Consider the following 20,137-nt stretch of genomic DNA (forward strand, 5'->3'; position numbering starts at 1 on the left):
TTTATTTTTTTACCCCTGAACCGGCTTGAGCTCGAACTGAGCTGGTGGGTATTCGGGGGTCCACAAAACTGAACATGCCCGGTCTGGTCCGAGTCTGACTCAGACCCAACCAGGCAAATTGGTTTTGTGCCTACATCAAATGTGAAGGAGGGATCTGAAAAAGTTAATGTACAAGAGCCTCATTTTCTCCTATGAATGCTCTACCATGCATTTTACCATACATCTGCATCTGAGGTACCTGTAGACAGACATTTGAGGTCAGGTGCAACAAAATGTCTGAACAGGGCTGAAGTTTGCTGTCAACAATGTCATTCAGCCTCAGAAATCTGCAGGCTAGGCTGTCTGTTAGGTCTGATGCACATTGATGTTCATGAAAATTAGGTTTCTCCAGAATTCAGCATCTCTGCTAGTCCTTGCTTAAGACAGAAGAGGGCATTAGTTACCCACTGTGTATAGATTTTTTTTTTTAAAATGTGGATCACAACTTTTAAAATCCATCTCGAGGGTGGGGAAAACATCCTACATTAAATATAAATCATCATTAGCTATTGAGCACAATGAAAAGTATAAATAATTAAAAGTGAGCAACTTTGTACATCGCAAATGTCTAATGCCCTTTCCCCTCTCTTTTAAGCTCAACTTCACAGTTAGGTAAAGGACAATTTTAAAATCACTTACAATAAAATTAGTTAGCATAAGCCAACGAGCCAGAGCTGGATGTGCTGCCCCCCCTCCCCTCCGCCTAGGAATACAAGATACTTCTGGCCTACAGTTATTTTGAATGGAGGGTACACTGTGTTTTCTCTCTATATGCCTGGGTGCCATAACTAGAAAAGTTCTATTCTGTTTGACCACCAACCTCACTCCATATGATGGGTGATGCTGGGCACACAGCAAGATCTTGGATGAGGACCTGAGGGAACAGGTAAGTTGATATGGGAGGAGGTACCCATAAGATATACTCAGGTCCCAGGTCATTTGGGGCTTTAGAGGTCAAACCATTCATTTGAACTGAGTCCAGAAACAAATTAGAAGTCAGCGAAGATGGGATGGGATCAACTGATACTGGAACATTCAAAGCTGCCTTATACTAAATCAGACCACTGGTCCATCTAGTTCAGCATTGTCTGAACTCCAAAGTTTATTTCCTAACTGTCTCTGGAGATTATTATTGTTGGAAAAATATTGAAGAATATTTGGGCCCTGTAAGGTCTCACAGGCTGCAGGTCCTTGCAATTGTATTACATTTTCTTAGTGCACAAAACACTCGTTTGCAAGGAAATGCATCCAAGTGGCGCTGTGTGCTTTTCCAGATGGCTCCCAGAGAGAGCATTCTAATGATCCCCAAGCTTCTAAATTGGGTTTCAATAGCTCTCCATACAGGACTCCCTTGTAGTGATGGAAAGTACACACAGCTGAATAAGCGAGCCGTTGTGTTGACAGTGCAATTAAGCATATTTGGTTGCAATGCGGAGCTGCTTTAGGAGAAAATTGCCTTTGCTCTTTGTCTCATTTGGGAGGTTTCAGCTTGCAGTATGGTTATGGATGCTGCCGCCGTGCGTGTGTGGAGGGCTTGCCTGGCTCTATAATTGCAGGACTGTCAGGGTTTTTCATTAAAATCCCTTCTTTTTAAAGGGACGTGTAACTCAGCTAAAATCAAGCGCCAAACGCAAGCGGATGCTTTGCACAGCAGATAAGCATTGCCCATTCTAGCGGGCAGATGGCACAGTCCCATTAAGAATGGCATGAACGGGTAAGACGCGTACAACTGTAGAACAGTGGAAATGCTGCAGTGATGTGTCAGGGGACAAGATGACTCTTTCATACATGATTGCTTTTTGCTAATGAGCGCTGATCGTGCAGGAGCTTAGGGCTGAAACATTTCGCTCCCTGCTACCAGCTGCCCCTTCCAGGTGCAAGTTATAAGTATATATAGAGGCACCTTTTAACGTGGTGATTCTCTTTTTTTAATCAGGGGGAGAGTAACTGGCCCTATCCACCCCCAGCACAGTACCTCCCGTGACTGTTGCTGCTGTCTATCTTGTGTTTTTTTTTTTTAGAATGTGAGCCCTTTGGGGACAGGGATCCATCTTATTTATTTATTATTTCTCTGTGTAAACCTCCCTGAGCCATTTTTGGAAGGGTGGTATAGAAATCGAATGAATGAATGAATGAATGAATGAATACAAACAAACAAACAAACAAACAATATAGGCTGACATACAGAGCAGGGAGGCACCAGTGCAGCCAGAGAGCAGCCTAAAGGAACTTCCCAACTAACTGCCCCAGTGCAACAGGGAAGGGGCAGTTTTTGACACCCTCTCCTTCCCCCAGGAAGCCCCTTTATGCCACCCCAAAATATGTCCCTGAGAGTTACACAGCAAGAGGGAGGAGAAGCAGGAGGAGCCGAAATGTACCACTTCCCTGTTAACAACAGTGCAATTAATTGCCAGCGTGGTGTAGTGGTTAGAGTGTTGGACTAGGACCGGGGAGACGCGAGTTCAAATCCCCATTCAGCCATGATACTTACTGGGTGACTCTGGGCCAGTCACTTCTCTCTCAGCCTAACCTACTTCACAGGGAAGTAGTTGTTGTGAGGAAAAACTCAAGTATGTAGTACACCGCTCTGGGCTCCTTGGAGGAAGAGTGGGATATAAAACTGAATGAATGAATGAATGAATAAATACATAGGGAAGTTAGCCTGCTTTCTTGCTGCACTGCTGCTTCCTTGCTCTGTATATCAGCCATGGAAGACTGCAAATCACCCAGCTGGCCGCTTCCCCTCTTTGTTGCTGCACAGCCCTCGGGGACATATTTTTGGGTGGCACAGAGGGCTCCCTGGGGAAGGGGAGGGCGTCAAAAGGGACACACTCTGTGTCGGTGTACGTCTTTGTCCATCTGTGTTCCTTGCCTTTCCCCTTCACAGACCCACACCCACCTCAGGTAGAACTGTGGCATGCCAAAGTGGAATTCAATGGGACCTTATCACAAGTAAACTTGCTTGCGTTTGTGGTGAAAGACCCATCCAGTTTGGGATAGTCATTAAACATGCCTGCTGGGAGAATCTTCGTGGTGCTGGCTGAACACCAACAGCATCATTTTCCACAGGGATCACATCTACAGGTGGCCCAAGGTACTGCAGCACCTGAGGCAAGGTGTCCAATGCTCCCTTGCCCCATGGGAGAGGAGAGCTGAGCTGGTCTTGTGGTAGCAAGCATGACTTGTCCCCATAGCTAAGCAGGGTCTGCCCTGGTTGCATATGAAAGGGAGACTTGATGTGTGAGCACTGCAAGATATTCCCCTCAGGGGATGAAGCCGCTCTGGGAAAAGCAGAAGGTTTCAAGTTCTCTCTCTGTTGGCATCTCCAAGATAGGGCTGAGAGAGATTCCTGCCTGCAACCTTGGAGAAGCCGCTGCCAGTCTGTGAAGACAATACTGAGCTAGATAGACCAATGGTCTGACTCAGTATATGGTAGTTTCCTATGTTCCTGGTGGGACTTAACCCCCTTTCAAAGTCAACCCTTGCAAGCTTTGAAGGTGGGGTGGGGGGCATGGGGAGGGAAGGTGTGCCCATCACATCTTCTCCCCTTGCGCTTCTGGCAAGTGGAGCGTGAGGCGAAGCACTCCTTGCAAAACCTGCAAGGGCCAGACCAGTCCCAAAACTGCTCAAATGGTTGAGGTGGGCATTCTTGATGCCCTGCTGGTGCCAGTGGTGGCTGGTATGGACTGATCGGGGTGGGGGTGGGGGAATGAGCCTCAGGCGAGGGTCATCCTCATTCCTCTTGCCATAGGAACAATTATTTGGAGTGAGCGAGGGTGTGCGCGCAAATACCACAACTGTGAGAGCAATACTGTATAAGACCTTAATATACTGTGACTTGACACCGACTCAACGGCACAATTTTACCTTTAAAAGCTGGGGGAGTGAATAAGGTTCTGTGAAATATTGCGACATAGGAAGCTGCCATATACTGAATCAGACCATTGGTCCATCTAGCTCAGTCTTGTCTTCACAGACAGGCAGCGGCATCTCCAAGCTTGCACACAGGAGCCTCTCTCCGCCCTAGAGGGGCGTAGCAAGGTTGGAGTGGGCCCAGAGACAAGATTTTAAAATGCCCCCCCTCACTGAAGCTCAGCTCATGAAGTAAAGAAATCTTAAATGAGGCTGATTAATGGTAACAAAAAGCATAGTAAAATATCTCTGTGTGTATGTGTTTCTGGGCAATGCAAGTTATTTAATGGAACTAGAGAAAGACATGCTGTTCTGGTAGCTCCAGGTCTTAACACTCACATCAGTTTCGGAGGATGAATACAACTGAAGGAAGCCGGGGCGGGTGCGTGGCTGGGGGAGTCAGTCATGTGACTTGCCTCTGGCGGGGCCCCCAAAGGCATTGGGCCCCCTGACAACTGTCTCCCCTTGCCCTATTATAGTTACGCCCCTGCCGCCCTATCTTGGAGATGCCAGGAAGGGAACTTTGAACCTTCTGCTCTTCCCAGAGTGGCCTCATCCCCTAAGGGGAATATCTTACAGGGCTCACATGTAGAGTCTCCTGTTCTAATGCAAACCAGGCTGCGCCCTGCTTAGCAAAGGGGACCATTCATGCTTGCTACCACCAGACCAGCTCTCCTCCCACAGACCCCTCCTGGTTGCCTCATTCTGCTTTGCCATGCCTGGCCCTGGTGTTAACCCTTTGCACACAGGCTGGTCCTTCACCAGGTTAGGGAACCAGGCAAACGAAGCAGTCCATGTGTGAAGTGTTAATGCTGCAGGTGGGTAGGTGAGGGAGAGGAAGGCAGTGTGGTTTCCACCTTGGATGATTAGCCTGAGCTGTTGAGCATACTCAATCTTAATTTGCTAGTCAGCTCACTTAACTAAGTAATCTGCATTCTGGCCACTAGGTGGCACCAACGCAAATGTATCTTACCGATCAGAACAAGGGTCTGTATGGTCCAGCATCCTGCTTCCCACAGTGGCCAACCAAAATGCTACAGTCCACAAGCAGGTCATGAAGGCAATAATCTTCCTCCCCCCCCCCACTCTTGCTCCCCAGCAGTGAGTATTAGAAGTGGGGAAAGAGTGGGGCAGGAGGGAGTGCTGATCGTGCCCCTTTCCAAAATGGAGCCTCAGGTAAAGAGCATCTTCCGTGCCTCCTGTTTGCTTAGCTTTTGAAGACCGTATTTTTAAATTGTACTTCTAGCCCATTTCACAACTCCAACGCGCAATCAACATGCATGGTTTATCCCTGTCATGTAAGACAATACATTTATACGCATGGATTTGCAAATTTATATTTATAGCTTGCCTTATATTTCTTTATCGTTTCCTTTATTTTAATAGTATAGTTGACAAGCTGCCAAGAAAGAAAGAAAGAATACAGTGAAATGTTCAAGAACCAACCTTTGATCCCTTATAAAGTTCTCTCTTTGAGCCGGGGGCGGCGGGGCTCCCAGGTTACATACAGAGCTCACAAAGAGGGAGAGCTGGTCTTGTGGGAGCAAGCATGACTTGTCCCCCTAGCTAAGCAGGGTCAGCCCTGGTTGCACTTGAATGGGAGACTAGAAGTGTGAGCACTGTGAGACGCTCTGAAAAGAGCAGAAGGTTCCAAGTTCCCTCCCTGGCAGCCTCTCCAAGATAGGGCTGAGAGAGATTCCTGCCTGCAACCTTGGAGAAGCCGCTGCTAGTCTGTGAAGACAATACTGACTTAGATAGACCAATGGTCTGACTCAGTAGATGGCAACTTCCTATGTTCCTAACTGAGGCAGATAAAGAAATCTCCCTCTGATGAGCTCTCCAACAGACAATACTAAGTTAGATTGACCAATGGTCTAACTCTGTATAAAGTAGCTTCTTCTATGACCTATTTAATTTGGGTGGAGGGGGAGAATGTTCACTATCCCTTGGAATCATCTCCACACTTCTCACCTTAAGAATCCCATGTAATACTGTATTTATCAGAATTGAAGATGACCCCCTTAAAAAGTAGAGCTTAAATATGGGTTATACCTGCATTTGTTCATGGCTCTGAACAGCAGGGCTCTGAATTTAAGACAACCTCCCAATTCCTAATATCAAAAAACATTACCTAGACTTGGATTCAGATAAATACAGTAGTTCTCAAACTGCACAGGAATAATAATACATATGGTAATAAATGCATGCATCCCTGCTGTCTCTGCCTTCCAGTATCCAGCCTTGTTAAGCTTATTATTTATCTTTTAAAAAGAATAGAGATTGGGAGACACCACTTTCAGCTGCACCCATCTGCACAAACGTCTTACATTCATCTCAGGTGTTGGTTGGCAAGAGATTGTGCTCACACCTTCTGTGGCTATGTGGAGAAAGGTGTTTAGGCAGCTTAGGTAGTGCAATCTTTGTCCAAACTGAAAACGGATATTGTTGAGCCAGCAAAGATGCAGAAATGGACAGCTAAAATGATCAAGAGGCTGGAGTGCCTTCCCCATGAGGAAAGGCTCCAACTTTTGAGGCTTTTTAGTTTAGAAAAAAGATAACTGAAGGTGGAGGGCATGACAGCGGTTTATAAAACTCTGCATGATTCAAGGAAGGCAGAGAGAAATTTTTCTCTTTGTCTCATATGATATCAGAATTCATGATCTTCAAGACAGTTTGATGATGAAGAATGTAGTAATATATAGAACTTTTCAGCACAAAAGGGGGGAGAAGATAGTTCCCTGTCCCAAAAGGGTTTCACAATCTAAAAATAATAATAAGGGACATGAGCAACAGCATCTGGAACTACTAGATCTCTTTGCTCAGTTACCATTTTGCCAGCCTGTTTTGTGTCTTTAACAAGAAGGGATGCTATGTTGAGATGAATAGGGACTAATGCTTTCCTCTTGCTAAATATAAACAACTACCACCACTTTAAAAGGTGCCTCTGTCTGCTCAGTTAGGAGGGATTAATTCATGGTGGAAAGGCTTCCATGGAGCTTCCATGTCCAGGAGCAGTATACCTGGATTCAAAGATCAGGTGGGTATTATTGATTTCATGCCCTGCATCAGGGCTTCCAGGTGGCCTCTGGTTGGCCACCATGAGATAAGATATTAGACGCAGCTGGTTTGATGCAGCAAGGACTCTTCTCATGTTCTTAGGGCAAGAGAATCTACCTCTAGAGCCAGATTCTCACTTCCAAATGCTTGGTTTGTCTGGGTCGCCCCGTGGCATCCCACCGGCAAATTCCCTAGCTAGGGCTGAAATCCAGTTGCACCCACCAGTAAATCCTATATGGAGCTCTGTGGGACTGGCTTCCGAGTAAACCGACTCAGCTGATGTGGGAGTAAGTCCCATTGAGCAGAATTTACTCCTGAGTAAAGAGGGTTTTAGGGGATCTGGCTCTTAGGGTAAAACCTGCAGTCAAGACGACTTGCTTCTGAGTTAATCTGGTGAGGCTCAGACTGAAGGTAGCCAGGATTCCAGGCAGGGGCGGAGTTAGGCTGGCGGTGGCCCGTGTTCGGCCGTCACCGCGACCCCCTGGCCCCACCCCCACGTCCGACGTCAGATGCAGGGGATCGCCCCTGCATCTGATGTCAGGGGCGGGGCGTGGTCTCCCTCCCCAATGGGGCCACGCAGCCCCATTTTGTAGGGAGATCGGCCCACGCTGCCTTCCGACCACACTGCCAAGGCAGCGTGGGCCGATCTCCCTCCCAAATGGGGCCGCGCGACCCCGTTTGGGAGGGAGATCAGCAGGAGCGGCTCTCCCTGCCTTTAAAGGCAGGGAGGGTTGCTCCAGCCCGCATTTCCAATGCAGCGCGGGCCGATTTTATTTCCAAACGAGGCCGCGTGGCCCCGTTTGGGAGCAAAATAACACCCCCGCGTCTAATGTCTGATGCGGGGTGGGTGGGTGTCGGGGTTGCGAGGCGTGGCCTGAAAACCCATTCATCCAATGGGGGCTCTGCCCCTGATTCCAGGGGTTTGTCTAGGCCAGGCCTGCTCAATTTCGGCCCTCCTGCAGATGTTGGCCAACAATTCCCATAATTCCTGGCTATTGGCTGTTGTGGCTGAGAATTATGGGAGCTGTAGTCCAAAAACAGGTGGGGGGCCTAAGTTGAGCAGGCCTGGTCTAGGCCAAGGGCTTTGAACCTTGGGTCCCCAGATGATGTTGGACTTGGACTACAACTCCCATCATTGTTAGCCGGGGATGTCCAATCCTGTGCAGGGGCTTGGGCTGGAAGGGGAGGACACCAGTGTTCCCTCTAACAGGGATTCCCAGATGTTGTTGACTACAACTCCCATAATCCCCAGCCATAGGTCATTACAGCTGGGGATGCTGGGAATTGTAATCAACAACATCTGGGAATCCCTGTTAGAGGGAAGACAGAGGACACCTAGGAACATAGGAAACTGCCATATACTGAGTCGGACCATTGGTCTATCTAGCTCAGTATTGTCTTCACAGACTGGCAGCGGCTTCTCCAAGGTTACAGGCAGGAATCTCTCTCAGCCCTATCTTGGAGATGCTGCCAGGGAGGGAACTTGAAACCTATTAGTAAGAAACCGATTTCCCCTGCTGAATTTGCAATTTGTAGGGGAGTTAATTTCTACAGAGAAAGCTACCTGGGTGGAAATCGTCACCCTGCAAAGCTACTCCTCCCTAGACCTCTAGGGAGTAGAGAGGTGCGTGAGTGGGCAATTACCCCCTCAGGCAAGTAGTTTGCCCCTCCCAGCTGTCCCCCATTTCTGTGTGGTGGGACACAGTTCACCCACCCAGAAATGCACTCTGCCCTCCTGTGCCCCCCACCTAGTTTTTTTTTAGTGCCGCCTCTGCTTAAGTCTCAGATAAGGAACGCGCGTGCGCTTCGCCACGCTGGCCATTGTAGAGGAAAAACAGCTCTGCACATGTTCAGAGACACGCCCTGTTATGCCTTTTGATTCTAGCCCAGGGGACTCGCCCATCTTAAATGCCGCTCAACTTCTGGATTTTGCCGGGACAAAGTTGCTACCTAGCAACGCGCGCACGCTCGGGCTCCGTGGAGGGAGGGCGTAGATTAAGCAGGTCTCCTCCTCTCCTCCTCCGCTTTCGGCTGAAGAGAGCAGCAGCGAGGGAACTCGGGACCGCTTGGCTACTTGGCAGTTGCCTCGGGAACCGCCAGAGGGCGCGCGAAGACGGGCGTTAGGAACCGCGCAGTTAAAGCGCTTGATGGTGCTGTCGCGGGAGCCTGGAACAGCCTTGGGAGAGAGACGGGAGGGGCGAGAAGCAATGGCTCATGGCAACCCAGTGGTGAGGAGGAGGAAAGCTAAGCCAAGTTTGCGAAGAAGACCTCTTGCCCGAGGCGGGGGTACGGCGGGGCGGGAGGGATACTCTGGTTTAGGAATTCAGGCATATGGGTGCCCCTTGGTTTTTAGTTGACTTCATTCCAAGGAGATGAGATTAAAAGGAGCTAGAAATCTCTCTCTCTCTCTTCATTTTGTAACCTTTGCTTTATGTGGCTTAGTTTTGCCTGTGGAACTCACTGCTACAAGATAGCCACTAATTTAATAGGAGGAGAGCTGATTTTGTGGTAGCAAGTAGGACTTGTCCCCTTAGCTAAGTAGGGTCTTCCCTGGCTGCATATGAATGGGAGATTTGATGTGTGAGCACTGGAAGATATTCCCCTCAGGGGATGGAGGCGCTCTGGGAAGAGCATCTAGGTTCCAAGTTCCCTCCCTGGCAGCATCTCCAAGATAGGGCTGAGAGAGATCCCTGCTTGCAACCTTGGAGATGCCGCTGCCAGTCTCTGTAGACCATACTGAGCTAGATGGATCAATGGTCTGACTCAGTATATGGCAGCTTCCTATGTTCCTAATAGGCTTTTGGATTAGGCAGATTTGTGGAGGAGAGGCTTTTTGTCAGGATGATTCTCCATGTACAGAAATAATGTGCCACTGAATTCCAGTTTTTATTTATTTATTTATTTATTTATTTACATTTATATCCCGCTCTTCCTCCAAGGAGCCCAGAGTACATACTTAAGTTTCTTGTCACAACAACCCTGTGAAGTAGGTTATTGTGGGGGCGGGGGGTTAACAGCAGGGAGGGCTGTTGATTTCAAGCCCTGCAGGTGGCTGGAGTGAGCTGGATGCTGATCTAGGTAGAACTCTGGCTTTATTCTGCCAGGCTGTTCTGTCTTATATACCCTGGGGGTACTACTTTGTCCCTCTGTCCTCCCAGAATTATGATGGAGGCCAGCCAGCTCTCTCCTTCCAAAGATTCCTTTGTCCTTGAGGCAGAAATAGCAGCCTCGGGTCCCTATATGTTGTTGAACTACAACCCTCTCACCTTCTGCCACAATGGCACCCATGGCAGGGGATGATGGGAACTGTAGTCCGACATCATCTGGGGACCCAAGGTTGCAAACGCCTGCTTCAGGGAAAGCTCTCCAGCTATTGTCTAAGGGCAGACATGTGGAGGCATCTAGAGGTAAATGTGCATTGATTCTCCCTGTGCACAGCTGCTTTTAATGAGCCCTCCTATGGGGTTTCCCTGAGTGGTAGTAAGAACAAATAGAATTTGATGTGCTGTGACAGCAGATGGGGGGAAATGGTGATGAGCTCATTTGTTTGTATTGAGACACACCTGGAACTAGTTTCCAAAGGCTTTAGAGAGAGAAACAGACACTTTTGCTCTGGACTGAGATCTGATCTGATCAGCTGAATTCCTTGAGTTAGGCAACGTCTTCTAGACGAGAAGAGAGCTGTTCTTGTGGTAGCAAGCATGGCGTGTCCCCCTTCGCTAAGCAGGATTTGCCTTGGTTGCATATGAATGGGAGACTTTTATCATTTAAAAGTGATACCTCATGTCTAGAGTGGGAAAGCAGCATTTCCCCCCACCCCCATGGCTGTTGCTAGTGCCTCCCTTATATGTTGCCTTTTGGAACAGGGGTTCATCTTATCATTCTTCTATGTAACTGTTTTGAGAATTCCTTGGATCATAGAAAGCTGCCACATACTGAGTCAGGCCATGGGTCTATCTAGCTCAGGATTGTCTTCACAGACTGGCAGCGTCTTCTCCAAGGTTGCAGGCAGGAGTCTCTCTCAGCCCTCTCTTGGAGATGCCAGGGAGGGAACTTGGAACTTTAGATGCGCTTTTGTTGAAAAGTGGTACATAAATATTAAGAATCCAATCCAATTCCTTTATTATGATCACAGACCAGCACAGTTTACAAACAGAAGCCCAACAAAAGAACCCCTACATAACCTACAGGTTTGTGATACAGTAGTCAAGCACATACTTTAGCATGCAGATCAGTTAACAATGATTCTTAACGAACTCCTGGCGAATTTTGCTGGCTATCAAACAGAACTTAGCCACATTATAGGATCTCAGGTTATTCTGGTCATGTAATAAATAATCAGGATAAAAAGATTCTGTACAACCTGGATGGCAATTAATAAAAGGAGTTATACGTATACGCCGTATACCTTGGTAAAATTGGCAGTGGAGGAGCACATGAGCCGTTGTTTCAATATCACCCGATTTGCAGAGACAAGTACGTTCTTTGTGGGGGATTTTTTGATATCTCCTTTCCAGGGCTGCTGATTGCAAGCCATTGCATTGTTCCTCTGTCAGAGCTCTGTGGTACTTTGGCACGATTATCTGGTTTAGGTATCTGGCAGGGTTGAAACTCAGAACTCGGTTGCCCAAATGGACACCAACAGGAATTGAGCCCTGATCCATTTGATACTCCATATCGTATATTCTTTGTCTGAGTTTGACCCTAGTATTTTCATATCCCAGAGTTATTAATGCAAGAGGGGAGAAACCATAGTGGTTTTATCCACAGTCCTTCATCCAGCTCTCTTTTCCACCTGGAGTGATAGCTATCCTTTAACACAAGTGGAGCTAGGCCTGCAGGGTGGAAAACCAGCTTCAGCCCGAATTCGAAGATCTTAATCCATGCTCTGGCCTCTACTTGAAGCAGTCCTGCTTCTTGATGAAGGGCAGCACAGGGCACACACCGGGGTACCTGAAAAATGTTCCTTGGGAACTTAGATTGCATGGCTTCTGCCTTTGAGAAGTTAGAGTATATGCCAAGTTGAGCTCCATATAGGAGCTGTGTTCATACTTTGGTCGAAAAGAGCTTTATTGCGGAGGGGATAAATTGGGTACTGCTGGAGCAATGGAAAGATTGAATTGCTTGTGTACTCTTGTGTGCATTCTGCTTACATATTCCCTGTGTGCAACCCTTCTGCTGAGGACTGGAATATTACACCAAGGTATTTGAAATACTTAACTAGTGCTAACCTGTGCCCATTTAGTGACCAGTTCAGAATCTTTGGTCTCTTCGCAAACACCAGGATCTTAGTTTTGTTACAATTTATTTCTAAAAGTTGTTCTTCGCGATAGGTAGCAAGAGAGTGCAAAGTCCTTCTTAGACCTATCAGAGTTTGTGAGAGAATGACAGCATCATCTGCCTATAAACGTATAGGAAGATGTCTGTCTGCAATGTTAAGAATATTTGATGTACACATTTGAATTCCTGTTGCAGCAATGATAGCATTAAAGGGAATGTGTGGCTATTAAAAAAAAGAGAGAGAAATGTGCAGGCTTAATTTTAAGCATATATCTAAAATACATTTCTGTTCTTCGTGTCTTTTTAGAGGGACTTATCATTATAAATTTTAAGAGGCTGCTGCAGTCTCATGTGATGGGACATGGCATACTGCAGGATGGAAATATATGGTTCTACACGACCTCTTCTAATTCCAGGAGTGCACACTTTCCCCTCCCCTGCCTGCACATGCATTGGAAGAACCTGACTGAGATTAGAAACAAAACAAGATCAGTGATGTGATGACCAAACTGGCTGATCCTGGTTTATTTTAATCAAAGTGCTCAAGCTGAACTGAGATACGCAGAGGCGTATCTAGGGAAAATAGCACCTAGGGCAAACACTGAAATTGCGCCCCCTGTCCAAACATCTGACACCCATCTTTCAGATAACTTTACCATAATATCAGCTGAAAAATACAAGTCAAGCTCATTAATCTTTTAATATTTCAAAAACTATTTAGCAGTGGACTTAGCCAGACCAAAAAATGCTGGAAAACTACAAATTTCAGTATGTGGGGGCTCATGAAATACCCAAATACTATGTGGAGATGTACTTGGAAAATTAAACAGAAGTGCCTGTCTAATTCTCTACTATGCATTGTAGCATCACCATTACATAAGTTCTAAAAATCAATGGAGAATTTGACTTTTCCCAGATACTCTGAAAATAATTAAGGATATGCAGAGGAAACTGTGTCACTGCTTGGAATATATTCTAGTCTTTCAGAAAGACAGTTAAAAAGAGAGAAAGAGAGCAAGAAACTCCCAGTGGGCCTTAATACTAAGGATTTCACACTGATTCAAAGACAAACTCACCATTAATAGCCATATTATTAAGACATCACATTTAACTCACTTATCACAAGAAGCAAAGTAAGAGCAAATGAATACAATCCTAGCTCAAGCGTCAGCTCAGTATTCACAAGCCCTGATTCTCTGTACATAGTGCCAATCTGAATATGTGTACAGTGTCTTATATTATATTTTTATTATTATTTTTACCTGTAGCCCCTTTGGGGGGCTTCCTAAAGGCTGGGGGTTTTTTTTGGCAAAGATTTCCCCTCACCCCACTGGCCTCTAGGGCCTTGCAGGGACAATTTGAGCATGTGCAGTGGCCGTTTTTAAAAATAATCTTTTTTAAAAAAAAAATAGGCCACTGAAAACAAAATGGCCACCGCGCATGCTCAAATGGCCTCTGCAAAGCCTGGCATGACCTAGAGCCTCACAGAGGCCATTTGAGCATGCCCGGTGGCCATTTTGTTTTTGGCAGCCATTTTTTTTAAAAAAATTAATTTTACAAAATGGCGCCCCCTTCAAGTGGCTCCCGGGGTACGTGCCCTGCCTGCCCTACCCCTAGATACACCCCTGGAGATACGAAACACACTCCACACCTTGGGTTCAGGTCTAAGTTTATTTCAAGCATTTTGGTTAAAAACTAAACCAAGCTAGTCAGTTCAGACATCAAGATCAATCCTGATTAACTTTTCCCCTAACTTCACTTGAAAGCAGAGTTCTTCCAATTTGTGTGTGGATGGGGGTGGGGGTTTGAGGCAGGGGCGTAGCTATAATTGAGCGAAAAGGTTCAAAGAACACGGGCCCCCAGCTCCTGAGGGCCCTCCAGATCCATCCCTTATTTTCTTCATTATCTCCCTCACTCTGGGGGGCTGCCAGAGAGAGGGATGAACACGGGCCCCTTCTCCCCTAGCTACGCCCCTGGTTTGAGGAAAGTACATTCCCAAGACTAGGAGACATTGATTGATTGATTGATTGATTCAGTGCTGTCAAGTTGGTGTCTACTCTTAGTGACCACATAGATAGATTCTCTCCAGGATGATCTGCCTTCAACTTGGCCTTTAAGATCTCTCAGTGGTGCATTCATTGCTGTCATAATAGAGTCTATTCACTTTGCTGCTGGTCGTTCTCTTCTTCTCTTTCTTTTACTTTCCCTGGCATTATGGGCTTCTCAAGGGAGCTGGATCTTGGCATAATGTGTCCAAAGTATGATAGTTTGAGCCTGGTCATTTGTGCCTCGAGTGAAAATTTTGGATTGATTTGTTCTATGATCCATTTCTTTGTTTTCCTGGCTGTCCATGGTATCCTCAAAAGTCTTCTCAGCACCAAAGTTCAAAAGCATCAATGCTTTTTCTGTCTTGCTTCTTCAAAGTCCAGCTTTCGCATCCATAGAGTGTCACGGGAAAAACCATTGTCCGAAAGATTCTAATCTTTGTGGTATAGACACATCACGGCATCTACATATCCTTTCCAAGATCTAACTGGGGTTCCTCATGACTTCTAATCTGGCCCACTAGCTCTTCTGAGCATGATGCGTTAGACTTGTTTTGTTTCAGCTGCGCTTACCTATCCTGTCAGGCATGGAGCCAGCCGAGTGACGGCATGGGTCCGGCTCCGCCTAGTGGTCCCTCTAACAACATCCCTGCGTGTGACGTCACGTGCACGGGGCATGTCTGAGTCCCGAGAGAATCCCCTCCCCACCCACGAGCGAACACTACGGCTTCCCCGTCCTTTTCAGGCAGCGTTTGCCTACAGACCTTTAATAAGAGCTTTGCAACCATGAGGGCTAGAAACCTGATTTTTAATCCACCTAGGCACCCATATGTTGCAGTAATTTCTCCTCCTCTTCCTTTTCTCTCTCTCCTCCCTCTCCTGCTTTTCTCTTCTCTCTTTTCCTTCATTCATTGGAAAAAAATGGGAGTACGGGGTGAATAAGAGGGCAGGATACAATAATAATGGGGAACTGAATACACTGTAAATTAGAAAAATGTTCAATAAACTATTATAAACATTAAAATAAAACAAGCCTGAGATTCTCAGGAACTTCCGTTCTGCATCCAATACTTTTTCTATGCTCCAGTGGAATTGCAGCATAGTTATTGTTTGTTTTTATTGTTTGTTGTTAAATTTATATCTCGCCTTTCATGAAGAAAATCCCAAGGTGGCTACCGCCCGACTCTTGAACTCTTTTTTGTAATTGTTGTGTTGCACAGCCTAAATTCTACAAATCGGTGATTGACGACGTGATTGATGGTGTCCAAGATGTCTTTGCAGAGGAAGGTACAGATGAGCAGGTCCTGAAAGAGCTGCAACGGGTTCGTTGAATGTCTGTCTGTGCTCTAATTTGCAGGATACATTTCTCTTCTCTCTCTTACACTTTATTGTTCCTAGCTGGGAGGGGGTACCTGATATATCAGTCTTCTGCTGTTTTTCAGATATATACTTTTTGCCATTGGTTAAGTCTGGCAATATATCTGGGTATCGTGGTGGGAGATTCCAGAAACAAGCCATATCTGCCTTCATTTTCATTTCATTTTTATATATTTATTTCATTTTTGATTTTTAAATATGTATTTAATTTTCATCCTGTTCTTCCTTCAGTGAGCTCTGGGTGGCATATGTGGTTCTCCCTTCCCCACCATTTTATCCTCAGTGAAGTGCTTTTTATCCCAGTAAAGAGAGAGCAGTTGGCCCAAAGTCACCCCTTTTTGAGGGGCAAATGGGGATTTGAACCTGTCTCCAGGAGAGGAGAGCTGGTCTGGAGAGGAGAGCTGGTCTTGTGGTAGCAAGCATGGCGTGTTCCATTAACTAAGCAGGGTCTGCCCTGGTTGCATTTGAATAGAAGACCACATGTGAGCACTGTAAGACATTCCCCCCAGGGGATGGAGCCGCTCTGGGAAGAGCAGAAGGTTCCAAGTTCCCTCCCTGGCAGCATCTCCAAGATAGGGCTGAGAGAGGTTCCTGCCTGCAACCTTGGAGAAGCTGCTGCCAGTCTGTATATAGACAATACTGAGCTAGATAGATCAATGGTCCTTCTCAGTATATGGCAGCTTCCTATGTTCCTTCCAGATCTTAGTCAAACGCTCTAACTGCCACTGTATCTCAAAGTACTGGACTCTTCCAGCTAGTAGTTCAGCACAGATTGCAATGAGAGATTTAGTGAATCCTCCAGATGATAAGTTCACTCCCTAAGTTCTTAGTGCCAGCGAAAGGAGATTTAGCGGGTCCTCTGATGGTGATAATAAGTACATTGCATACATTTTTAGCATCACCTACTGACAATCCTATTTCTTTTTCAGGTAGAGGAGTAGTAGTAGTAGTAGTGATCAAAAGACATGACTTTTTCATGGATTGTCAATCAGATGGTGTGAAGAACTTCGGGAACTTAACATCATCTGGAGGGCTTGCTAAATCTCTCATTGTAATTGGTACTGAAGTTGGAATAAAACACCATATGGAATAGCTCACAGCTAGGATTGGGGAACTTGCCCTAAAATGCACATATGAAGTGGCCTTTTACTGAGTCAGACTGTTGGATCATCCAGTGATTTTTCAATACAACAACAGCAGAGGGGAAAAAATATTAACCCTTGCACCATGCTGAATTGACTGGCCACCACTGTTTTGAGGCTTAAAAGGCTCACTTCTGGTCCACTTCCTGTTTGAATCCTGTTACAGGCACGTTTAAGGTAATGTGTAGTTTGGCTTTCAGATTGGGGTGGCGCTTCCACGAGGCAAGGTGAGATGGTTGCCTCAGGCAGCAGAGTTTTGGGGCAGCAGCAAGGTGGAAGATGTCCTTCTGCCTCTTGCTCTTCAAAAAAAGGGGTGAAGAAGGTGAGGAGGGTGCACATAATGGGAACAGCATTTGTTGCCCTGCCTCGGGCGCGAAGAGGCAGTAAGCTGTCCTTGCCTCAGATCCTACCCTGCAGATAAATGGCCGATTAAAAGAACGTTAAGCCCTTTTGTTAAGTTCCTGATCGGTCATAAAGTGATGCTTAGGCAAAACCATAGCTCATTCACAAGGCCAACAGCCAGACATACCATATTTACCTGAATAGAAGGTGACCCTGACTTTAAGACGATGCCTTGAAAGATAGAGGTTAAATACAGGTCATACCTGTATTTGCCCAAAGGAAGAGGACTCTGAATTCAAGACAACCCGCCCCCCATATTTAACAGGAAAGAACTGGGGAAAAACCTTGTCTCGGATTTGGGTAAATATGGTAACGCCTGTGGCGGGCCGGCTGGTGCTTGATGGGAAAGGAGGAGCAGTGAGCAAGGCAGGGTAGTCTTCCAAAATGGTAATTTCCCTTGCTGCTGCCATCACCCCTCAGCGGGCTGAGGTGCAGTCATGGTGGCCACTTGAAGGCTGGGCCTGGTCAAAATGTGAGGGTTCTTTATGTATTAGGGAAGGGATTTTGATGATGCTAATTATAGCAGAGCAAGCCTGTGTGAGAAGAACCAAGCCCAAGGTCCAAAAACTTGTGAAGTTTATTAAATGTGTTAAATAAAATTAACTAACTAACTAACTAACTAAATAAATAAATAAATAAAGTTACAGTTAAATTAAGCTGGATGGCTTCTTTTCACCCGCAGCCGCTCTTTTCTTGCAGCGCTGGGAAAGCAAAGTGATGCAGTCCAAAGCGACAGAGGGCTTCTTTCGCCACCGCCACCTTTCGCCTCAGTTCACGTTGCATCTGCCTCACAACTTCCACCAAACGCTGCAGACATCGGCAGGTCGGTGACTAGTCTCTCGAGCTCCGCCATGGCAGGAGCAGTCCATGGACAGAGAGAGGAATCCCTGTTTTCCCTCTTGGGTTGTGGGGAATGGGGGGAATCAGTGGGGCAAGCTAACAAAGGATGTGCATGAACCTGTTCAGCAGGCCGTTTCCGGACCGCCGAACCGGTCCGGCGGTCCGGCATTTGGACTGGTTCGGTGGGGTGGTGGTGGATTTGCCTTTTAAGGAGCAGGGAAGGTGTCCTTACCCCCTCCCCTGCCAGCGCTGCTGCCAAAACCGTTGGTGCGGGGCTGCTGCATACCTCCTTGTATATCTGCTGACTGAAATGTCCAGCGGACAGTTCGTGCACATCCCTAAAGCTAACCCCAAAGAAATACGAATATGATCAATATTTACATATCACTTTTCAGCTGAAGTTCCCAAAGCGGTTTATGTAACTAACAAATAAAATGGCTCCCTGTCCCCAAGGGCTCACAGTCTAAAAAGGAAACACAAGATAGACATTAGCAACAGCCCCTGGAGGGATGCTGTGCCTTGGGATGGATAGGGCCAGTTTTTTCCCCCCGCTAAATGAAGAGACTCACCACTTTAAAAAGGTGTTTCTTTGCCCAGTTAGTAGGGGAAGGAAAAGGAAGTGAAAAGGAAGCATTTTTTCACACAGTGCATCAGTAATCTGTGGACCTCTCTGCCACAGGAGGTGGTGATGGCCACCTGCTTGGAAGGCTTGAAAAGGGGCTTAGACAAATTCATGGAGGACAAATCTAGCAATGGCTGCTAGTTTTGACAACTATGGACTTCTAAATAAATATGCTCCAGGAATCCTGTGTCCACTTACTTAGGAACAATTCCCATTAAATTTAAAAGTCCAATGGGGATTTTACACTGCACAGCCTCAGGTGGTTAGTTAACTGGTCTTGTCTCCCTCCACCCCCTTCAGAAGCAGTAAATGTGAAGCTAAAAGGTGCAAAGTGGCCTCTTTATTCTGCGTGACTGTCCCATGATTTTGAACTAACTAGGGCTTGAAAGGTTTCTGACGGCAGTTTTGAGAGTTCATAAGGATTTTAAACCCAGATCTTGCAGGTCCAAGTTTAAACTGATAGACCCCATTGGCTCGTGCTATTCCTTTACTACTGGTGGTGCACCCCAGTGGTACTGCTACCACTGGGGTGCAGGTGCATGTCTGTGTGTGTGAATAGGCCACTTCTAGGGACCGTAGCCAGTTCTGAAAAACCTCCGTTGGCACAGCCCTTGACAGCAAAATTCTTAATGAGATGCGGTTACAAGTCGTGATGATCTCATTGAAGTGCCGTGGAGACTTGATGAAAGATTAAACAAATAGAAAACTTGCTCAGGTTGTATTCATTTAATGCTAAGCATATGCCTCTGTTGCCAGCCTGTCTTGTTTACTCACCTTTGTCGATGCCAGACTGCTGTGTGTGTCTAGCGGAAGCGTCTGTATCCAAGTGATTTTAACAGGGCAACAGTCCTGTGCATGTCTACTCGGAAGTAAGTCCCACTGAGTTCATGTTGGCGTTTGTGATTATTTAGCAAAGTGGCAAGGAAGCTACCACTCCAATTACAGAGAGCAGAGTTTAGTTCTTGCAGCTATTTAAGGAACACACATGGAGATCACTGTAGAGTCGGAACTAAATTGATTTATTGGTGAAGTACATTTGGGATAGGAAAGACCTATCTTATCTATCAGCTACATAATGAATAAGTATGGAGAGAGAGAGAGAGAGAGAGAGAGAGAGAGAGAGAGATGTTTCCATCTTTTCTCTAGGAGGAAAGGAAGAGGACCGACTCACTACAGGAAGTACCTGAGGAGTCAAAGCAGGGGTCATAGAGCAGAGGCAAGCAGGGACAGATAACGAGACCCTCACTAGGTACCTCTGCCTCAATGCCCCTAGTGGTCATTAGTATAGTTGGTGCAAAAGGTCGATGTACTGGAACTCCATCTCCAACAGAGGCCTTACTCCTAGGTGCGTAGGACTGTGGTGGCCTTCAACCTGTACTGATGCTCTTTTGACTACTTTCATTGACCTACTTTTCTTAAGG

General features: G+C 46.4%; 1 protein-coding gene across 16 annotated transcripts in view; it reads left to right on the forward strand.

The window, feature by feature from the left end:
* The window catches only part of GTF2A1L (general transcription factor IIA subunit 1 like), a 40,553-nt gene that overhangs the window by 1,971 nt on the left and 18,445 nt on the right, over positions 1 to 20,137 (forward strand). The window contains exons 1-4 of one of the 16 annotated variants that reach the window (XM_053244044.1): positions 8,985 to 9,236; positions 11,144 to 11,198; positions 15,554 to 15,620; positions 17,954 to 18,077. In XM_053244044.1, coding sequence (XP_053100019.1) covers positions 15,591 to 15,620; positions 17,954 to 18,077 — 154 coding nt within the window. In that variant the 5' untranslated portion in view covers positions 8,985 to 9,236; positions 11,144 to 11,198; positions 15,554 to 15,590. Of the gene's footprint in view, positions 1 to 4,984; positions 5,128 to 8,982; positions 9,295 to 11,143; positions 11,199 to 15,553; positions 15,656 to 17,936; positions 18,078 to 20,137 lie in introns of those variants that run through there. The other 15 variants (XM_053244102.1, XM_053244088.1, XM_053244063.1 and 12 more) reach the window with 15 other exon arrangements.

The sequence above is a fragment of the Hemicordylus capensis genome, chromosome 1, assembly GCF_027244095.1.
Source record: "Hemicordylus capensis ecotype Gifberg chromosome 1, rHemCap1.1.pri, whole genome shotgun sequence".
Classification (NCBI taxonomy): Eukaryota; Metazoa; Chordata; class Lepidosauria; order Squamata; family Cordylidae; genus Hemicordylus; species Hemicordylus capensis.